Source organism: Thrips palmi, unplaced genomic scaffold (assembly GCF_012932325.1).
Source record: "Thrips palmi isolate BJ-2018 unplaced genomic scaffold, TpBJ-2018v1 HiC_scaffold_17, whole genome shotgun sequence".
Lineage (NCBI taxonomy): Eukaryota > Metazoa > Arthropoda > Insecta > Thysanoptera > Thripidae > Thrips > Thrips palmi.
The window spans coordinates 5,005,069-5,026,497 of record NW_023144626.1 but is presented as its reverse complement, the minus strand read 5'-3'; the positions used below and the strand labels follow the sequence as shown (position 1 = coordinate 5,026,497).

At 57.7% G+C, this 21,429-nt stretch overlaps 2 protein-coding genes across 6 annotated transcripts; one reads left to right on the top strand and one right to left on the bottom strand.

The window, feature by feature from the left end:
- Positions 1-1,054: 1,054 nt before the first annotated feature.
- LOC117643381 (mitochondrial chaperone BCS1) lies at positions 1,055-2,976 on the bottom strand. 4 transcript variants are annotated; one of them, XM_034382234.1, is made up of 7 exons: positions 2,817-2,976; positions 2,460-2,587; positions 2,249-2,382; positions 1,965-2,159; positions 1,656-1,889; positions 1,457-1,574; positions 1,055-1,369 (listed from the first exon to the last, which is right to left on the bottom strand). In XM_034382234.1, the coding sequence occupies exons 2-7, from the start codon at positions 2,582-2,584 to the stop codon at positions 1,114-1,116; spliced, it is 1,062 nt and encodes a 353-aa protein (XP_034238125.1). In that variant the 5' UTR covers positions 2,585-2,587; positions 2,817-2,976; the 3' UTR covers positions 1,055-1,113. The 4 variants fall into 4 exon arrangements, with proteins under 4 accessions (XP_034238125.1, XP_034238126.1, XP_034238127.1 ...); XM_034382235.1 differs by having other exon boundaries at positions 2,838-2,964; XM_034382236.1 differs by having other exon boundaries at positions 2,926-2,944.
- A 523-nt stretch (positions 2,977-3,499) lies between these two features.
- Positions 3,500-21,211, top strand: LOC117643624 (GRB10-interacting GYF protein 2). 2 transcript variants are annotated; one of them, XM_034382614.1, is made up of 11 exons: positions 3,500-3,765; positions 15,106-15,168; positions 15,274-15,415; positions 16,281-16,410; positions 16,698-16,812; positions 17,697-18,319; positions 18,408-18,510; positions 18,811-18,930; positions 19,050-19,330; positions 19,421-19,605; positions 19,698-21,211. In XM_034382614.1, exons 5-11 carry the CDS (start codon positions 16,741-16,743, stop codon positions 19,823-19,825), a joined length of 1,512 nt encoding a protein of 503 aa, XP_034238505.1. In that variant the 5' UTR covers positions 3,500-3,765; positions 15,106-15,168; positions 15,274-15,415; positions 16,281-16,410; positions 16,698-16,740; the 3' UTR covers positions 19,826-21,211. The 2 variants fall into 2 exon arrangements, with proteins under 2 accessions (XP_034238505.1, XP_034238503.1); XM_034382612.1 differs by lacking the exon at positions 15,274-15,415.
- The last annotated feature ends 218 nt before the right edge of the window (positions 21,212-21,429 follow it).

The following is a 21,429-nucleotide window of genomic DNA, read 5'->3' as shown; positions in this document are numbered from 1 at the left end:
CCCGCGGCCTCCTGGACCACTTGTTGGCCCTGCCCTGATGCTGGTGTGCCTCGAACCTCACCGCACTGGAGGTGTCACCAAGGTTCGAGGTTTGAGCAAGAAACGCACCACCGTGCGGGCGCGCGATTGCTGTCGTCTTAGCGCGAGGCGACGGTGCTGGGGCGACCGGCGACGGCAGCACGCCCAATGAGTTTTAAATCGCACCATTTACAGGCCGCGTGTAGTCGTGATGCTTTTCTTTCCCTCCCCAACCCCTCTCGTTTCCAACAAGCAGCAATGTATCAGATTGCAAAGGACCTGCCACATGCGTGTGCTGCCCCCCCCTCTTTTTCCACTGCTGGCGATACGGCCCACTTGGGTAAGTGCTTGTCAATGCACGCCTCGTTTGAAGGCGGCAGAGGTCGAGAACAAATTCATGCCCCCTCCCCACCCTCCGCGGCGAATGCGCACGTCGAAGTCGATTTGGAAAAGGAGAGTGAAGGGGGCGGGGCGGGTAACACCTCTGAGGGCGCAGAAGACCACTGTCTGAGTCATTCGAATCTAGAAGGGAGATCGCGGCGTCACCGCCAGTTCAATCCACTCGCAGGAAACCGACACCGGAACCGGCATAGACAAGGTTCTATCTTGATCTCCCTTCTTTAGAAGTTATCCCGTCGACTGGCCCCGCCCCGCCCGCCGCGCCTGCCCGACCCCGCGCTGGGATTCAGGGACTTGGTGAGTGAGGGTGATGCAGCGCAGCTTGAGAGGGAAGTGCACTCCCCGCGTTTTCGGAGTTTCCGTGTTTTCAGAAACAGCCTGGGCGTATGATTTGAGAAGCTGTTGCAGTGACAATTCTCGCCTGCCAAAACGCAGAGGCAGTCGAGTGAAGTTACGCCTCAATCATCATCGTGAGCTGCCTAAATGCGATGCACGTTGGGACGCCTACCTCCCAGGCGACAGGGTGCACGATGGGCTGCCTGCCTCCCAGGCGATAGGGTGCGCGTTAGCCGGGCCATTTTTCGAAAGGTGTGCTCATGTTTTTCTGTAGAAGTGGGGAATATGGAGTAAATCTAGGTGCCTTTTTTTTAGAAGTTTATTTTTGAATATGTACAATCATTTTTTTTTACAAAGTTCTCACAGAATTTCTTCCCAATTGTGTGCATTTTTTAATACGGCCTCAGGGTCATCTTTGAAGAGCATGAATAATCCTTGGACTTGGGCAGGGGAGATGGGTTTTCCAGTTTTAGTAATAATATCGACATATTGCTTAGCTCTAGTGGATTCTTCAGGGTAAAACCGTAAAAACATTCTACGGAGCTGATCAGAACTGCAATGACCAATCTTCTCTTTCATGTCTACCCTTCCTGGTCTGACCAGAGCTTTATCCAATCTGAAACAATACAACAAAGTCAATTAAAAACACAGAGATAAATTAGCACTGGATGTAATACTTTCTAAGTTACTTTTAAGATTCTACCTTTCTATGTGATTTGTTGTCATAAATACAATACGAGCCTCTGTTGATGCAACACCATCCAGGCAGTTTAGAAGACCACTAAGAGTGACTCTATTTAAGCCTTCATAAGCTGTAGCCACTGTTAACAATAATAATAAAAACAATATTTGAGTTTGTAAACATTGGCTGAGAAATGTGCGTAGATTAGATTAGAACACACCTTTTTCGGAATCTGCTCGACTGACAAAAGCAGCATCAATGTCTTCAAGTAAGATGATTGACTGTTGCGGAGCAACAGCAAGAAGGTGATTCAATCTGTCGTCAGTGAGGGATCGTTCACTGAGGTTCAGTACACAAATGCTAAGATCTAGCTCACTTGCTAGAGCAGTAATAAAAGAAGATTTTCCACAGCCTGGGGGTCCATGGAGAAGATAGCCTCGACGATAAGGTATGCCTGTAAAATAAATACATGTCTCAGAAAAAGCTCTTCAATAACAAACGTTTCTAAAAATTGTGCCTCATTGCATACCTCTGTCTGTATACCAGGCTGGGTTTCCAATAAATTCCTGAACATCCTTCATAATCCGGTCTGCCACACCAGTGTCCAGTACAACTGAAGCCAACTCTCGCTTGCGTCTTGGATTTCCAAACGGCCGCCATTCAGATCCCATAGCAGTATACATCACTAATTTCCCCTCCTCTTTTTTTAAAGCCTGTTTCCGAGCTGTGGGAGGTAAATTGATGCATTGAGTGTATGTTTATGATTATATCAAACAAGAACAGCTGTTTAAAACAGTTATAAATTTTCTTTACCTTCTTCAAGAATTGAAAAATAAATACTTTTATCTCTACTTAAGGCAGTTAAGGTAACAGTTTCAAATGGCATGTCTAGCATAGTTGACTGCTGCTCTCTACTCCTCTCAACTCTAATCCACGTGTTCTTATATCTGCAAAACAAATGTAGTTAGAAGATTGGCCATGAGAAAAATGTAACCAAGAGAACATTAAAATTTTAATGAATTACTGGAAGAAGTGCTGGCCAATGCTAGGAATGAAGTCGTATTTTGTTTTAATATGTCCCGACTCTAGTTGTTCATAACTTGTCTCAACGCTCAAGTGCTGAGTTTGCCTAGCTCCTTTTTCTGTCATCCACTGCAACACCCATTGATAACTTTTATCTCGGGAGTGAACTTCCATGGTAGTCATACAATGCCGACGAAACAATATTTGTGCGCCTTGGAACCCTTTCCGTAATACTGCCCCAGCAGCCCCAACGGTGAACAGACCAAATCCGGCCCCAAAGTAGGGGTTATCGGATAGGGAGTTTATATAATCCGTTATTGTCATTTTTGACTAAATACGCTATAGTTCAAACACTGACTCCCTTGAGAATGATGTCTACCACAAGATTTCACGTGCCACTGCTAGTTTCAGGGGATGACAATCTGTGCATCACAAAATAATTAGCGAAATAGGAAGTAAAACATAACCTAAACACTGCTTTCGTCTGCTTCTGCAATGATACTTTTGTTTTCGTTGTTGGTTCGGACGTTCGTCGTCACGAGGCTAAGCAAATATGAAAAATTTACGATCCAAACCAAATCTAAAACAAAGCAAGAGAGCAAATTCAGAAAAATATTGTTTTCATTTTGGGATAAAACATAAAATTGGAATTGAAATGAAAACTTCTTTGCATGATGAAGCATGCATTTATATCTTAGCACTTCGTCCTTTCTGATGTTTCGATATAAATTTGTTGTAGGTCTAGTGAGTACGTAGCCTCGCAACGACGCTGGAAGCGCCAACTAGACAATCTAAAAATTCTTCTGGAACAGATCTGGAGAAAAACTGAAAAGATCTCAGAGACATACGCTTCCAATGGTGCTGTATGACTGTTATTTAATTTTTCGTTCAAATTTGAACTTGTTCAAAGTTTTGTTAGCTTTTTACCGGCCGAAACTGAGGCACTTTCTTACTGCACGGTTGGCTGTAGTCCCCCCAGAAGGCGGGAGCAAGGGAGGGAGAAGGGAGAAGGGGGAAGGGGGGAGAAAGCAGCGAGTCGGAGGAAGTTGGGGGTGGGGGAGCTCATGGCATGGGGCAAACAAAGAGAACGCTGTGCCGAGGCGAGGCGAGTCAGATGTAGTCACTTTAGGTCGCTGCTTGTCGGACCATGTGAAGTTTAGTGAGAAATTGGTGTCACCCCCGCTTCCCTTTCGAACGCTCCAACTAGTGTCTCAAGATGCAGTGCGAAATACGCGGCATGGCGGATATTACGGAAGCCGGGCGACCGCCTCCGGAGTCGATGCCCAAGAGAGGGCGAGTGAACGAAGGTTAGTATTTGTTTGCTTCTCAACGATTTGCGACCACTCTCCGGCAATGTTTCACGGAGATTTGATAAAACTCTGTTCACGTTAAACCAGAAACCGAACCCTTACTTGTCTGAAATTAGGCATTGTATGTATTTTTCAAGATGGTGTTTTCTCGTTGAATGCTCAATGCAACTGTGATGGTAAAATTGAAACACCCATTTTCTCCAAAGCAGGCAAATCTGTTTTACTGTTTATGTATGTATCAAAGGTGTACCAGGAATGAGATCTTATTTTCGTTAGTGTGGAGTCTGGGTTAGACACTTTGCACTGATGATAACACAGGGCATAGTCGTTGCGAAGGAAACTTTTATTTTATTGGGTATTTATTCACTGTACTTCCTTTTTGTTTCAATCTTTTTCTGAAGACTATCATACTAAGTTATAAAATCTAATGTGCATTACAATGTATCACAGTGCATCTCTTAGCAGCAACAAGTAAACCTATTGTAAAAATCAGTATAAAAACTGGTTGACGGAAGCTTTGAAAAATGTTGATTGACCTAGTGCAGATGCTGATTAAATACGTGTATCCAAACGCATCTCTTTAAGGAGGGGATACTTAATTCTTAAGACCTCATGGCTGGAGACTTAAAGGCAGGGTATGTTAGGCTTAAGGTTCAAGACAAGAAACCTTTAGGTATGGTACATTATCACAGAGGACCTTATCTTATCACAGATGATCTTGAGAAAGGGAGCCTCAAGGTAATGACATTGAAGGCAGCGGGATCTTGAAACGGTAATTCATTTCGATGAATTACTTTCTGATGCAGCATTATCATTCATGACGTTGTCACAGCGCGTCGCCGGAATGTGGTGCATCCCGTGACAGTTTCATTTTTATTTTTTATCATGTCTTTTATTTTCTGAGGGAAGGGGGGGACGAGCCTATGCCTTTGGTTCGGCCGGCCGGGCCGGGGTCGGATCGAAGACGCTCTTGGTTGTCTTCTTATTTTCCCTTCCACGCGACCGACCCATGCCCGGCACTGCCCGGCTGCCGGGGCTGGGGCCGAGAGTAGGCCCGCGCGTGGCGTGGCGCGGCGTGGCGGCAAGGCGAGACACTTGAATGACTCGCCTAAGGACGAGGCGGTGGAGTGGTACCCGTGGTAGTACCCTTTCGACCGTCTGCAACCTCTGTGGCGTGGCGGGGCGGGGCGGGGCGGGGCGTTATTAAAGCGGTCCTCGTCCCCAAGGCGACTAATGACTGGGAGGATGGTCGAGTCTTGCGGCTCCGCCGGGCTCCGCGCTCCGCGGCGTCGTGTGGCAGTAAATGTCGCCACTCGCTATAGAGACGGACCGTCCAGAGGTCTCCCTCGGCCTCCTCGGCCTCTGGAACCGCGGCTGGAGCCCCGTCCCGTCCAGGTTTATGGGCGCTGCCCTTCGCTGCCGTGCTGCAGGCCGCAGCCTCGTTCATCACGCGGCCACTCCGCCCCCCCCGTGCATGTGTGTGCGCGGTGTGTACGCCCGGTACGCCCGGTACGCCCGGGCACCAAGGTACCCTGGGAGCAGGCCGGGCAGGCTAGCGACGCTAGCGAAAAACAAAAGGAGGAGATGCGCCGCGCGAAGCTTGGCTTGCAGGCCGAGTACATTCCTCTGTGAACGGGGGTCCCGGCGTGGCGTGGCGGGGCGTGGCGGGGCGCATTGTGAACCGCCCCGCCTTGCCCCGGGCCCCGCGCCGCTCGGGCGGCCCTATCATCTAGTTTGCATCGGCCGGCCGGCCTACCCTGCCGGAGAGTTTCGCACGTGGAAAAGTCAAGGAGCCCGGCAGGCTGCGGCTGCGGTTTGGTTTGGCTCGGCGTCCAGTGACGGCGGACTCCAGGCCCCTGCCAGGTACCCCTGCCCTGCCCGCCCCGCCCTGCACCAGACCGGTTCCAAGGCTGGCTGTGCTTCGGCTCGCCTTGCTTTGCGTTGCTTGCGAATTGTTATTGTTATTGACTTGATTCGGGTATGGCGCGGCGGGCCGCTGTGGGCTGCGAGGTTCCAGTGGCGTAGCGGCCGGAGTCGGGGGCGTGGCCCGGCGTGGCGTGGCCTGCCACGTGACACGTGAGTGACGGTCGAAGCACGCTGAAAGAAGCGCCTGACTTGGCGTGGCGCTTGTAGGGCGGCCGGCGCCGCGCGCGCCGCGCCTCGCTAAGCGCAGTCGCAAGCGAAAACGCCAGAGAAAGTCCCCGCCCCGCCTGTCCCGCCTGCAGGCTGTTTTTGGAGCGGCGCTCCGTCGATCTGTCTCACTCGCATGCATGCGGCGTTCCGCAGGGGTGCGGCCGAGACAGCGACTCGTTCGGAATGAGCCTGCAGGCGGGCAGGCGGGCCCCGAGGACGTGGACGGCGTCCTCGCGGAGGTGGGCGTCGACTGGCGGTTGAAGAAAAATGCTTTCGGCACGTCAGCCTGCGTCAGCCGGCCTGCCCTCTTCGCGGGCTGCTGAAGGCTGGGCGTCGCCCTCCTGTCGCCCTGTCCTCCTCGCACTCATGGGGCGCTCCGCGTGGCTCCGCATGGCTCCACAGGGGTGCGAGTGAGACAGAGCGACGAGGCACTGTGCGGAATCGCTCAGCTGGGCCGTCTGCGCGTGCAGGCCGTGCGGGCTGCACACAGTGCACGCGCCGTCGTGGAGCAGAGAGACGGTGGTGCGTGCCTCTGCGTGCCCGCTGCAGTGTAGCAGGCGGAAGTACTCGCGGGGCGTGGCGGCGTGGCGGCGCGGCGGGCCGAGGCTGTGGCATAATCCACGACGGCGGCGGCAGCGCAGGCAGCGCAGCGTCCGAGGCGTTTTACAAGGGCTTACCACCGCGCCACGCCGCGCCGCGCGGGAGGTACTACCTGCAGGCCTGCAGGGTGTTCTTTGGCGGTCCCGGCCCCACGCCCTGCCGCTGCGTGTGTGTAAAGTAGAGTGTTCGTCTGAATCCCGACAAGCACGGGGTGGGGGGCGCGCCCCGCCGGCCACCCCTCTTGGCCCGCGTGCCCTCGCCTGACCCCAACGCCCGGCCCGCCGCCCCGTACCTGTAGTCGCCGTCAAACGCCCCGAGGCACGCAGGGCATGCAGCGACGGCCAAACAAACTAACGACAAAGAAGTATTGGATAAACGCCGAGGACGCCGAGGTGGGGGCTTGGCCAGGGCTTGGCCAGGGCTTGGCGCAGCCCGCCTCCTGCCCCGCCGTGTGGGCGTCGCCTGGCGTCGCGTACGCGCTCGGCATACGGAACGAGGTGGCACCACTCCGCGGTGTGCTTCCCCTTCCCCTTCCCCACCTAAATGAGAGTTGGTAATCATCGGCCGCCGTTTGCGGTGAGTAGGTCCAGGCCGCGTCGCCGCGTCTTGGCGCTGGAATTCGCTGGAGCGTCCAGCTCGATGACAACAGCGCGGCTGGAGAATGTAATGTGAGGCTTCACGGCGTGTGAGCCTCCAGCGTCGGCGCCCTGTCTCTCTCGCTCTCACGGGGCGTTCCGGAAAGGAGCGAGAGGGACAGAGCGACCAAAACGACTCTCGGAATGAGTCTACGGGCCGGCGGAGCGCCGCGCCGCCGCACGCGAGTCATCGCGCTGGAATGTCGCCGCCGAGCCGCGCGGCCGGCAGAGCACCGCGTCGAGCACGTCGAGCACCGCGTCGACGATCATCGGCTCGGATCGGATGGATTGGACGCGGGGCCGGCCAGACTGCTTCGCAGGCGCGGCGCGGTGACGTCAAGGGGACAAATAATACCCGACTTTCAAGTCAGCCGCGGTCGGTTTGCGTTGGGGGCGTCGACGAGTGTGTGTGGCACGGCGTGCGCGAGTGTACACGTGAGGCAAGCGCGTCTCCGACGAACCAAGCACGGAGCGGGCGGTGTGCGGCCAGGGCCCGGGGCTGCCTCTGACAGGAACTGCACAAGTCAAACGCAGCCGGTCGGCGCGCTGTGCCAAGCGTGCCTCCTGTCTCTCTCGCGCCCCTGCAGCCCGCGGGACGCCCCATGAGTGCGACGGCGACAGAGCGACGGAACGGACTGCACGCGGCGGGGACACGCGAAGCCCTTCGGGGCCGCGCTATGCAAGCGCTGCAAGCACGCCATGGCGGTGCACGCGGACACGAGCGGCGCACGTGACACACGTGACACGCACGCGCGTGACGGTGACGTCACGTCCGGCCGAATGCGTCCTCGTCCTGGGCGGGCGCCCCGTTTTCGTTTTCGTTTCGTTTCCCGACAGTGTAGCAGGCAGGCCGGGCAGGTTCGGCCGGAAGCTGGAATATGATGACGGTCCACAGCGCCATGCTGCCGGCCATGCCGGGCCCTGCCGCCGGAGCGGAGCGCAGCGTGGCTTCTCGCGTTATTGATGCACGCTCCGTCTCTCTCGCACTCGCGGGGCGTGCTATGGGGCGTGCGAGAGAGACGCCGCGGGATGAATCGCAGGAAAGGCAAGCAGTCCGGAGCGTGAAACCGCCGCGGTGCCGCCGGCCAGACGGGACGGGACGGGGCGTGGTGGCGCGCTTGCACGCACGCGCGTGAGCACGCAAGTCTGCACGCACCGTGCGGGATGCGCGACTCGAGACGACTATCATTATTTGTCTCCCGGCTTGCCGAGCAGACTGATTCCGAGAGTCGTTTTCGTCGCTCGGCCTCTCTCGTACTCATTGGGGGTCCCGTATAAGTGCGAGTGAGACAGAGCGACGAGAGCGACTCTCGGAATCAGTCTGCAGTGCAGTTCGGCTTGTCGGCCTCGCGGAGTGGGACAGGTGCGACCCCGCCCTGCCCCGCCCCGCCCCGCCCCGCCCCGCCCCGCCCCGCCCCGCCCCGCGCTGCACTGTCCTCTGGCGAACCGCGAACCGAAGCGCGGTGTTGGTAGGCCCGATTCCGCTCTGCGCGTTCTCGCCCCGTCTCTCTCGCACCCCGTCGTGCCGGCCCGCGAGCGACAGAGACAGAGCGACGGACGCGCCGTTGGAAAGCAGCCCGCTGCGCTGCTGCGTGGATGTAATTGGATTAGATTAGCCGCGACCCTGCCATGCACTGCCATGCACTGCCATGCACTGCAGTGCAGTGGGCCGCGGCGGGCCGGCCGACCCGACGCACTGCTTGCAATTTCCGGCCGAGTTTGTCGCCGAGTTTTTTGGCGGGCTGGTGCGCTTGTGGTGTGTAACACGACCCAACTCTCGGATTGACTGTGGAAATTGGAACGAGGCGGTCGCGGCTCGCGATCCGCGACTCAGCCGACTCTGCGCTTGCGTCAGGAAAGAGTCCGTCTGAGTGCGGGCCTGCGGGCATTCCCTCCCTTGTTTTCCGTCGGCTTGTTTGCGCGCCGCCGCCTTGGCCGCCGATTCCAATCTAATTACTAATTGATTGGCGGACTGTCTCTCTCGCACCCGTACGGGGGCTGCGCTTGTGCGCGAGTGCGACAAAGGCGGAGCGACGACGGTTCGGGATCGGCCCGTCGGGTTATCGGTCCATTTCGGCCATTCGCGCTTCGCCATTACCGCCGCGGCTAATTACCGGGGCGCTGTCGCCCTGTCTCTCTCGCACCGCGTCTCTCCCACACCGCGAGCCGCGACGACGCGGTGCGCGGCGCGCTGGAGGCGGCGACGCTCCGAAGCGCACCGCAGCGCAAAACTCTAGACGCGTTTTGAGCTCCAGAGTCGCTAAATAGGACTCGAACCGAACGTGTGACCCCACCAAAGGATTGCTCTCCGAACGAGGAGGGTCACTCGTTCGGCTCGAGTCCTGTTTAGCGACACTGGACCTCAACGCGTCCAGAGTTTTGGCCGCCTCCTCCGGCCTTCTGGCCCACTGTGGACCGTCGCCGTGCACTTGTCGAGTAGAAAGCGCGCGGCGTGGCGGCGCGGCCGCAGGGTCGCCGTGGAGTAGAAAGCGCGGCCAGCATTTTCGGTGCCGCACGCCTCGATCAAGGGCCACAACAACAACGCCGCCGAAATCGAGGCCGAAATAAAATCGACTTTTGAGAAAATATTGTGAGCGGACTTTTTGGCGACTGTTGCAAGCAGCAGCAGTCAAGCGCCAATCGTATTTCCTTAGCTCAATCGAAAAATTGGAAAAAAATACGAAGAAAACAGTGGAGATGTTTGTCATTTCTTTCCCTTTTTTGCGGTGCCCCGTGTACGTAACAAACGGGCGGGCTGCCTGGACGCGACGCGTTTAAAATTGCATGCCGCCCGGACAGCTCGCTGCGGTGGCCGTCGTGGCCGTGTTGCGCTGGCTGGCTGGCCAGGCGCCGCCCCGCTGGAGAAAATAGCCGTCCTCGGCCGGCTCCAGAGCTCCAGCTCCAGCCAGAGACTCCAGCCTCGCCGCCCTCGGTGTGTCCGGCGGGCAGGCCGGCAAGGCGGGCCGCAGCGAGAGTGGCGAGTGGCGGGGAAAGCTCGATCCGGACGGAAAGGCGACCGCCACCGCCACCGCCGGGATGACTGGGATGCGCCGCCGTGCGCCGCCGTGAACGTGAAAGTGTTGCTGGCGTCTGGGAGGACGTGCGAATGCGAATGTGAATGGCGGGGTGCGCGGGGAGGCCCTCCAGTGCTTGCTTTCCGAGGGAGTCCGAATGCGAGTCCTGGGGCCTCCGCCCTGGCCGCGTCCTCGAAGGGCACCACACTGCACAAAGGACCCATTGGCCCCCATTGGCGGGCGTCCTTGCGGTCCTGGCGGGTCGTTGCCCCCCGGTGGGCCCTGCACGCTGGATTCCGAACAGCGCTCTGTCTCTCTCGCACCCATGGGGCGTCCCGTAGGGGTGCGAGAGAGACAGAGCGACGAAAAGCCGTGCGGAATGGCTGGGGTCGAGAGGGGATGGCGGGCGGGCATCTGCATTCTTGGCGAGCGGCGCCGCGCGCTGCGCGCTGCAGCGGACGAGACCAGGTCCGCCTGACCTGTCCGGCTCGGCTGCCAATTCTAAATGGCGATCCAAGGAAGCTGGGGCCGGTGGCCGATGATTGGTTCGGATAAGGGCAACGGCAATCCTGCGGGTTGGCCGCGTGCCCCGAGTACCGCTGGAGTGTTCCTGGGGCACCTTGCAGTGCTACGGGGCCCTTGCGCCAGCCTTGTGCCCCGGCTGCGTTAGTGTGCGTTTGTGTGTGTGCGCGGCCGATGGCCTGTGTGCGCGTATCTCGGGCCGAGAAAAATGTTTGATGGTCTTTGACCCCCTGGCGTTCCCCGTACGCGCGCTAGATGGCCGCGTCTGATGGCGCGCTCATCACCCGTGGATGCCCGCCCCCGCCCCCGCCCCGCCCCCCCGCCCCGCCCCGCCCCGCCCCCCGCCCCGCCCCGCCCCGCGTCACGCCTCCCGAGCGATTGACGAAAACGTCGGAAGCCTGTCCGCCGGGCGTTGCCGCGTTGCCGGGTCATCCGAAGTGAAGTCCATCACTCCTCGGCCTCCAGAAATGGATGAATGAATGAATGAATGGCGCCGCGGGTCTTTCTTCTTTTTTTGCCGCCCGGATTCCTGATTCTTGATTCCAATCTCCCCGCGGCGCTGCTGCAAATATCGCTTTCTCGTTGCATCCCCGTGTTCCCACCATCATTTCCATTTTTCCCTTCCCACCGCGGCTTGGCCCCGCCGGCCGCATCGCCGCCCCGCTCCAGAAGGGTTTACACTCAGGTGGCGCCGTCGGTCACTTTTTACTTATTTTTTATCGCTCTTTGTCCGCGGTGTGCGCACCGCGTACGGCCCTGCCCGACGTTCGTTGGGGTGAATTTCTCATCCCGACGGCGGCGGCCGAGCCAGTGGGGTCGCTCGCGTTCCGCCCACGCCTTGGCTTTCGCGCCAATCCGCCCGACTCGGCGGCAGGCTGAGAGTGGCTTTCGTCGCTCTGTCTCCCTCGCACCCACGGGCCGTCCCGTATAGGTGCGAGAGAGACGCAGCGACTTTCGTAATCAGTTGGCCGTGTGGCTTATCGCTGGGCTGCCTGGCTGCGTGCCGGACCGGCTAGGCTGTCTTCGAGGGGCGTTACTCGGCCTGGCTGCCGCTTCGTCATGCTCTGTCTCCGTCGCACTCGCGGTGCGTGTCGGAGGGCGCGAGAGAGACAGAGCGCTGTTTAGAATGAGCCTGCTCCGGGGCCTCCGGGCGGCCGGGCGCGCGGTATGCGCCCCGCTTCCGGTCCGCGCCATCCTGCGTGCTGCGTGCCGCGTGCCTGCACCGCGTTACGTCCAGCGCGGGGCTCCTGCAGGGGGGCGGGGGGCCCGTTTAGGCGCGTTTGGGGCCCAAAGGCCCCCAATCCGACGCTTGAAGGTGGCAATGGTCCCTCGGAGTCGTGGATCCACTGGTACCATCACGAGCGAGATTGGCGGTCCACTGGGCGGCCGCAGAGTGCGACCGGCTGAATCCGACTGGTGGTTTACTCGCTGTCCTTCTCGCACGCAGAGGGCGTTCCGTTGCGGTGCGAGAGAGACACGGCGACGGAGCGGCACTGGATGAAGGCGGCTGGCGCGCTCATTGGGCGGGCGACGGCGTCCCCCATCGGCGCGCAGGCCGCGTGCAGGCCGCGGCCATGCGACGAGGGCACGACCACCAGTTCTCATGTAATTTGTGTAATTGCCACCATTAACGAGAGCAGAGCGAGCAGAGCGCCCGCCGGGAGGGAGGCCTCGCGACGAGCCACGCCGCGACGCTGCGACGCCCTGGTGTCCACTGGTGTCGCGCAGCCGGGCTGCCCGCCAAAGCCATGCGAAAGGAAGCCTCAAGCAATACTGGCCCTTTGAGGGAGCACGATTTACCACTTCGGATGGCTCGTCCACGATTTCTTATCGTTTGGACCGAAATTCTCGGCAATACTGCTGCAAAACTAAGGCATGAAATCGCACTCCGTAAGAAAGGCATGCTCAAGGAAGGTCCAAAGACCACCCACCCGTTGAGGGAGTGTGGTGTTTTTCGCCTTGGATTGGACGCAGCGGCTGCTCAAAGTCAGCGCAAACAGTGATTTCTACACATTTGTCTGTGTTTGAAGTTTGAAGTGATTCTCGTCTGAAGCTGAATTTTTTGTTGCCGGAGGCGCGGAAGCTCTGTTTTCAATCACGTCTCCTCCGTCTCTCTCTCTCCCTCTCGGCGTGCCCGTGGCCCGGCCGCGGCCCCACTAATGCAGGTGTAATAATTCCAGCCCGCATTCCTCGTTATTCTTTTGTTTTCTCTCTCTCTCTTTTTGTCGGTGTACGCACGGCCTGCGTAAAGCAGGGCAAGCAGGCACCACCGGCAGCGCGGCAGCGGGCCGACCACTTCACCACTTCTCGCTGCCGGCCGCATTCCTTTATTAGTTGCTTTTCTTTATTTCCCCCGTCGGGAAAACAGTGGGAAACAAGTTGGACAAGTAAGTGGCGTCCGACCCGTGCCGTGCCAGCAGTGTGCCAGCAGTGTGCCTGCAGTGTGCCTGCAGTGTGCCTGCAGTGTGCCTGCAGTGTGCCTGCAGTGTGCCTGCAGTGTGCCTGCAGTGTGCCTGCCCTGCCCCGCGCCGACGCAGGCCGGCCGGCCGGACAGGCCGAGCTGGCAGGCAGGGCCCCGTGCTCGTCTAGGAGGACTATAAGTAGGTGGGGACTGGAAGCTGGCGCGGGCACGGCATGTCGGGCTGCTGTATCGGTGTTTGGTTTGGACTGCGATACCGGGGCGACGGCTGCTCTCCCCCCCCTCCCCACGAATTAAACGGCGTTACTATGTAGTCGTGGTACAGTAGTGCAGCGCTCGCAGTGCTACACTGCAAAGGCCGATGTTGGCAGTGGTGCGGCGCCGTATGGGCGTTTGCCGGTGGTAGCGCCCGTCCGCGGTGAATCGACTGCCGCGGTCTTGAATGAAGAAGAAAGAAAGAGACGCCAGTGGGAGCAAGGAGAGGGGGAGGGGGGGGGGGCACGCTCCGGCCGGCCCCCTCCTGATGATGGGGTCGGCGGTCGTCTGTAACAGGTGTCGGCAGTGTCGGCGCACAGGTGTACAATTTGTGCCTCCTCCCCCCACACAAGCCTTCCTTCTTGGCTTTTAGTCATTACGTTTTTTCATTCGCCTCGGCGCTCCTACCTGAACCACGGCTGCGCTTGGTCGCTGCATGTGTGTTTCCGTCTGTTTGATTGCGTGGAGTAGTGTGTGTAGTGCCGGTGGCGGCGTTGGGCGCACTCACTTCCCAATCTTCCGATTGGGGCGTGGGGCGCCCCGTGTGGGTGCGAGAGAGACAGACCACAGACCGACGGCGCTCTGTGGACGCGGGGAAAGGACCCACAAGGACTTCTCGCCCTCGCCACTGCGTGGCACTGCGTCGGCCGCACCGCGCCGGACGTCAGGACGCACCGCGTCGCTACGCGTCGCGACCGGCGAACTTAATTTTACGTTTTAAATGCAGCGAATGCCTCCGCCGGGCCTCTAGCCGGGCCCCGCCCCACCTTGCTGCATCGTCCAGCCGGGCCCCACCGTGAGACTTGTAACGATGCGCGCGCGTGAGAACTTGCAGCAAACCACGACGCCGCGCCGTCCGCCCCGTCCGCCGCCACGCTCGTTCTGCTCCAAGACGCACGCACTGGCCGCGTGTCCCTCGACCCCTCGCCTCGCCCGGCCTTCCCGGCCTCGGCCCGCATGCAGAGCAATGCAGGGCAATGCAGACGGACGCGTCCCGAAGGAGTGACTCGACGCCACTCCGAGTGAGCGGCCATGTCATCGGACTCAGGCTCCATGACTGTGTGTGCACCTGCAAGGGCAAGTGATGCGAGTTGCCCACGATCAGGCCTTTGGGAAATCTACCAGGTACGGGAGTGGTCGCACTGCTTCATGCACGTCTGTAAAACCTGTGAAACCTGGAAAACATTTGGTAAACCAAAAGCCCCTTGTGAAACCTAGGCCTGCTCTTGGAACGATGTCGGTTGTCGCGGAGAAGGAGTGGAGTGGCGAATGTCGCCTGGAGCAGCGCCAGCAGCGCCCTGCCTGTCCGGTGGCGGTTCCACTCGGCTTGCCGCGGCCCGCGGCCCTCTACTCGTGGGAAACGGCCTGGGCCTGCACTGCACTGTGCAGGCCGCAGGGCGACGACGGCGAGGTGCACGGCTGCACCGGAGCGCGTCGGCGTGGCGCGGCGCTGCGCGGGGACGTCGCCGCTAGGGACGGCCTGCCTGCCGGGCCTGTTGGCCGCTAGCCCGTCACGGACACGGTCACGGCCAGGACGGAGGGGAGCGGCGAGCGGCCCGGAGTTGCGCCAGTCGCGGAGCGCCGGCCGAGCCGCGCGGAGAGCAGTCCGGAGAAGCGCGTGCTTGACTGCTCGGCGGGGGCGGACCCAGCGCCATGAACGCAGCGATGAACGCCGCGGTGCGTCCATGTCGGCGCCAAGGCTGCGCCAAGGGGGGTGTCTGTGGGTCTGTCACTGACGTCGCGTCTCTCTCTGTTGCAGTGTGCCGAGAATGGCTGGTGCACGAGGACGGCGCCCTGGCCTACAAGCTGCAGAAGGAGGAAGGTGAGTCTGGTGTTGCGGCATCGCCGGCCATTGCCCGTCGCGGTGCGGTGCTGCGGTGCCGTCATGGTGTCGCGGTCGAGTCCTAACCCTGCCTCTTTGCGACAGGCGGGCTGGGGCCGGTGTTGTTGGCCGGTCGGCGGTTCGGCTAAGGTTACACTCATTGTGGCCGGCGGGCCGGGCCTCACTGTGGCCTCATGGCCTGCGGGCGGACTGCGGCGAGGCGAGGGACCTCTACGTCGTTGACTCGGTACAGTGCGGTGTGTGTCGCGCGTCGCGCCATGTGCTGTACAGGGCTTGCTGTGCTTGTGTCCTCGGTGCCGCGGGTCGCGGGTTTGGCCGCGGGGTGGGGGAACCGCAACAGGTCCTCTCAGTAGCGTCGTCGTCGTCGTCGGCTCAAAACTGTGGCAAGATGTTTAACTGGCTACTCGGCTGACGGGCCTGACGGGGACCAGCCCAATCGAGATGGAAGAGTGGCGGCATCCTGGTCCGATGCCCCGCGCCTCCGTGGAGGTCCCCGTGGAGGCCGCGACCCCGCCGTTGCCGCCAGCCGCCGTCCTGCAGCGGCATGGCGTCGGCGCCGTCCGCCGCCACCGCCGCCGCCCTGGAGGAACTGCCGGGCCTGCCCCGCGCCGCCGCGACCCCGTGCAGCGCGCCGTGCGCGTCCTGGTGGCGGAGGTGCGGCGCCTGCACGAGGTCCTGCTCAACCAGACGCACTCGTTGAAGCGGGCCGGCGCGGACGCCACCGCCGTGCACAGCTTGGAGCGCTCGCTGTGCCGGGAGCTGCAGGGGCTGCGCGGCGCCGTGGAGGGCCTGGCGGAGAGCCTGGACGACGGCCTGGACGGCCGCGCTGCGGGCGCTGCAGGTGACGGCTCGCGTCGTGCTATTTACATGTACACCCAGCTACGTCCACATTGTCCACATGATAACGGCACTGAAGCTTCTAAGGAGAATGCTTCCCCCACCCCGTCTCCCCGGCTGCATCGCTGCATCGGCCACCGCTTGCGCTACGGCGCGGTGCTCCCGCTGATTTATGCACTCGTTGATCGTCGCTTGTCTGCTTTGCGTGTTGCGCCCTTTTGCCGCTAACAGATTGTGTTTCCGTTTTCTTCCAGTGGAGCAGCACCTGTCGGGCAACAAGACCCGCAACGCCGTGGTGCGGCTGGACACGCCGCTGGCCAAGAGCGAGCAGCAGCGCGAGCAGGAGGAGGCGCTGGCCAAGTACCACCAGAGGGTCATCGAGCAGTGAGTACCGTGCACCGCCACACAGTGGGCCAGAGGACCGGTGGAGGCGGCCAAAACTCCAGACGCGTTTTGAGCTCCAGAGTCGCTAAATAGGCCTCAAACCGAGCGTGTGACCCCACCAATGGATTGCTCTCCGAACGAGGAATCCATTGGTAGGGTCACACGTGCGGTTCGAGTCCCATTCAGTGTGACCGCCTCCACCGGTCTTCTGGCCCACTGCGCGCCGCGAGAGTAGTTTCGACACTCTGTTTAGTCCAACTCTGACGGTTTCGCTCTGTTGCCCGCAGGGAGCAGTATGACGCGCAGGTGGCCAAGCAGCTGGCCGCGCGCATGGAGCGGGAGGAGCAGCTTCGGAGGATGCAGCGAGAGCAGCAGGACGAGGAGATGGCCAGACACCTGCAGGTGCGCCCCGCACAGGGCTTCGCACAGGGCTTGGGCCCCACCCTTCAGGGCCCCTCAGGCCCCCTCAGGGCCCCGCACCGCAAGGGGCCCTGGCTGCTGCTATGGCTAGCGCCGCTAGCGCACGTGTGGTATATGCTTTGCTTTTCTTCCTAGTTCGTAATCGACCAACGGCCGCAGCACTGCCGACTCGCGCGGGGCAAGACGTCGACTGGTTATGGGTTTCGTAACTTAACTTTTGAGCCATCTTTTAGCGTCCGTATTTCCCATACGGATGAACAATAATAACAGGATGACAGTTTTCAGACACTCTGCCAGGAATATTTGCTATCCTGTTATTTCTTCCAACGCTGGGCATTCAGAAATTTTGGACGCTAGAAGGTAGCTTTAAAGTCATGTTATGGATTTCTGTAAACGGTTTATGTCGCCATTTGGAGCGGCTCGGCTCTGCTGTGGCTGGTGTAGCTGCGTAAGAATGCATTCACTATTGTACTATACATTTCTCAGTTTCTGGTGTGTTTTCAAGTATGTGATTTTTTTACGTGTAAATAATCTGCTGAATGTGTGTTGTGACTCAATCTTCCACTTAATGAACTTGCACCTTTCCCTAATTCATGCAACAGTGTGGGTTTGCTCGAGCAAGTTCTAGTTGTAAATAATGCATGGGTACTGCTCGCGTGTGTGTCTCCACTCATCACTCCCTTGCACAGTGTGCGAGTGTGGCTTGGATGAACATTTCCTAAACGGCATTAAGCACTCTTAGCTTGGATTTTCGCTTCAGTCACAACCTATTTGTACAATGGTGTTCATAACTTTGGACCATAACTTTGGCGTTGTTTCGAGAAGGGCGGAGTCTCACTCGGGCGTTTGGTTTCGTTGCATTCCAGGAGAGGGAGAAGGTGAAGCTGGAGAAGGAGAGACGAGAGCGCGAGCGCCTGGACGCGGAGTTCATCCAGCAGCTGCCGCCTCAGCAGATGCACCGCGCGCACCCCCAGCACTGGCAGCTGCAGATGCAGATACCGCCGCCGGCCAGCCGGTCCCCGGCGCAGCTGCCCTCGCCGACCACCTCGCCGCACCACTCGCCGCAGTCGTCGCAGTCCTCCCAGTCCAACGGGCAGCCGCTGCCGCCGCGGCAGCCCAAGCCGGGCACCAACTCCAGCCCGCTGTACAACCACCCCCCGCCCGTCAGCAACATCCGGGCCTACCCCAAGCCCGCCACCTCGGCGGCCGCCGCCTTGATGCCCGACCAGCCGTACGGGCACGGCGCCGCGGCGGCGGGCTGCGACCAGGACGTGGCGGGGGCGGTGGGGCCCGCCAGGGGGGTGAGCCCCGTGAGCCCCGCGGCGGTGGGGCCCGCGGCTTACGGTGGCCACTTCTCGCACACGCCGCCGCGCGCCGCCAGGCAGCACCACGGCCTCGGCCACCACGCGCAGGGCCACCACGGCCTCCGCGACGTGGACGGCATCCACAGCATCAGCCCGGCCCCGGAGGACGTGGCGCAGCAGATCAGGTGGGCGTCTCTCTCGCACTGTAAGGCGTGTGAGGGCGAAGACGACTCTCTGCAGCTCCTGGTGCTGACGGTTGCCCTCGCTTTGCAGGCAGCTGAATCTCTCTCGCCACGTGCCGATGTGCGACGACCTGCCCTCGCCGGAGGAGCTGTACGAGGAGGAGGCCCGCCGACTTCAGGAGGAGAAGGACGCTGTGAGTGGTGCTGCTGGCATTCCGTCAATGTTTTTCCACTGTGCCTCCAGGTACCTCCAGGTTCCATGAGCGCGAGCGTCTGCTGGCTTCATCTGCGAGAAACGTCGCTCACGGCCGTCAAGTGTCATCTCCAGTGCATGTGGTTTTTATATCATGACTAGAGTGACACTCGACGACGGTGGCGACAACCATTCGAGACGTCCGTCCATTGAAGAAGTGTCGTCAACTTTGTGCATTCTGAATGTCCTCGTTGCTGGTTCTGATTGGCTGGTGACTAACACTACTGTCTCCTTGATTCAGGAATTCGCGAGGCTTTTGCAAGAGCAAGAGGAGCGAGAAGGAGCTGACGGCATTGACAGGGATCGCTTGCTGGCCATGGAGGCTCAGGACCAGGAACTCGCCAGGATGCTGCAGGATAAAGTAAGTGCAGGGATTCGACTCATGTTCTCAGCTTTGCGACCTAGAGCCCCACTCTGGATCTCTGTTTGAACCACCAGGCACCAGCAGAACCCTACTAAATGCAGTGTTGTTTGTTTCAGGAGAAGGCAAAGCTTCGGAGGGCAAGGGAGCGCGCCAAACAAAAGGCTCTGTTGAAGAAACAGCAAGAGCAGCAGCAGATGGACGGCTCTGGCGCGGGTCCTTCTGGTGCCGGTCCCTCCGGCTCTGGAACATCGTCCCCCTTGTCCCCGCATCACCCCCCACTGGAAGACGAGGAGGGGTGCTACAGCCTCCCACATCAGGGATCCCCAGTTCCACCACATCCTACGGCAGCTGGGAGCAGCTTCGAAATGGCCAAGTCTGCCTCAAAGGGACGAAGAAGGTAACATATCAGAACTCGCAAGGCAATTTTTATTTTACTATGTAAGTTGAATTTATTATGGTAAATGGCACTGTCTTCATTTTCTGGCAGGTTCCCAGATCCAGAAGCTATCGAAGAACTCCCTTCTCCTGGCTTTACACCACCAGGCACAGTCAACGGCACAAATGAAGCTCTCCGGAATATTGCTATTGTTATCGACCCAACTTACCCAAGACGATCTCCTCCTAATGTTGGTGGAATAAGAACTTCTCCTGTGAACACAAATAATCAGCAAGGTGTGTACTATAGTCGTTTTGGTCCCATCCATTTTCAGGTCTTGCTCTCAATTGTTAAATTCATGTTGTTTGTTCAATTCTTCTTTCCACAGATTATGTTGATGAGGACTGTACCAGCCCTGCACCCCCTTACATGCCTATTCAAGGACAAAGGAGAACTGCTTCTTTAGAAAAGAAAGCCAAGAAGAAGGCACCCAAGGATGGCTGCAAGCAACAGTGATTTAGTTTATCTATGCTTTTCACTATTCAGTATTTCCAGTATCTTTGTAAATTTAAGCTGTTATCACTGCCATAAGTTTGTTCAATTCTCTTTCTAAGAAAGGAAGAGAGATTTAAAAAAACTGAAGTATTTTAACCATCTGATAATTCTAGTCAACATTGTACTTGTCAAAGGAAGTACATTGAATCATTTGTGTATTTGTTAATAACCACTTATTGTTACATTCCTTTACCCTGGAAAGGCAGTTTGCAAAGATTTATTACATGTTTTGTCATGTCATTTTAAGTTCTTTTCAGTTTGGATTTTACACTGACGTCTTATTTTGGCATGCATACCCAATTATGCATGTTGTAGTATTCATTACTAACTCAAAAGAACTTGCTGACAAGTATTTTTTCTACACAGTTTTGTTTGTGTAACTTCACTCTAATTGACTGGCTGTTTTCTTTTGACAGCATCAAGGGTGTATTGATGATAAAATCAAACTACTCTAGTGTTCTTATTGGAAATGAAAGAAAGTTTTTATAAGCCTTGACTATCCTTATGTCGTTTTTTTGTTATTATCTTATCTGAACAGTCTACTTAGTGGTGTTTTGCAAACAGGTACTTAATAATGTTCCGTCTAGTATTCCGTCCATTTATGCTAAGTGAATTATATTCAGGGACCAATATTGAGGGTATTCCTTTTATTCTGTTCATTGCGTGAGAGGAACAGCGTGTTTTTCTTAAAAGACAGTATTTGGGAGATGAGGTGTGTTGTGATCTCTGTTGATTTTTCTTTATTTTCTGGAGTTTTATTGGAATGTTCTTCCCTACATATTAACAAATTTCACTAATACAGTGTCATTTGTTGCTTTCCTTTTTATGAAAAGATATGCAAATCTACCAGAATGTAAATTTTTTTCATCTATTAAAATTTTTAGAGAGGCTGGGGTTGACCTACCCCTAGTGTTGTACATCCATTGTTTGTATTTGAAATTTCTAGTCTAAGAGCCTGAATATCTACAACTCTATTGGTTGTAATTGATCAGTTTTTTAAAATAATAATGAATGGATTGTTTTAAAGAAATTTTTTTGGGGTCAGATCAAGAGATGCATGAAATTGTGTACCACCTCCACAGGAATGAGCCTTTTCCCCTCTGCTCATTGCTCATGTGTATTTTAAGATGTTCTCTAATTCGGTGACAGTGCTTATATCCAAGGGTTTTCTCTGAGCCATCTTCATGTAGCCTTGTACAAAAAATCTCTGAAAATGGGCACTTTGCCTGGGGTTTGACTTATTTTGGAGGACTCGGACTCATTTATTATTTCATAATTGTTTGTGCGTAATAGAATGACTTTGAAATGCTATGAACAATCTTCTTAAATACACAGATTTTACCAAAACGACTGTTTTGCTCCCTTCTTACCTGCTCCCGACAGACGTGCAATGCACAGTGAAAGAGACAAGAGGACGCAGCGCGCGGGGCGAGGCCAGGCGAGGCAGGGCTGCTGCTGCACACTGCTGGCTGGGGGCGGGAGAGCGGGAGGGCTGGGGCCGACGGGTGGGCGGTCTGGGCGGTCGGCACGGCAGTCAGTACGCGGCGCGGCGCCGGCATGGCAGG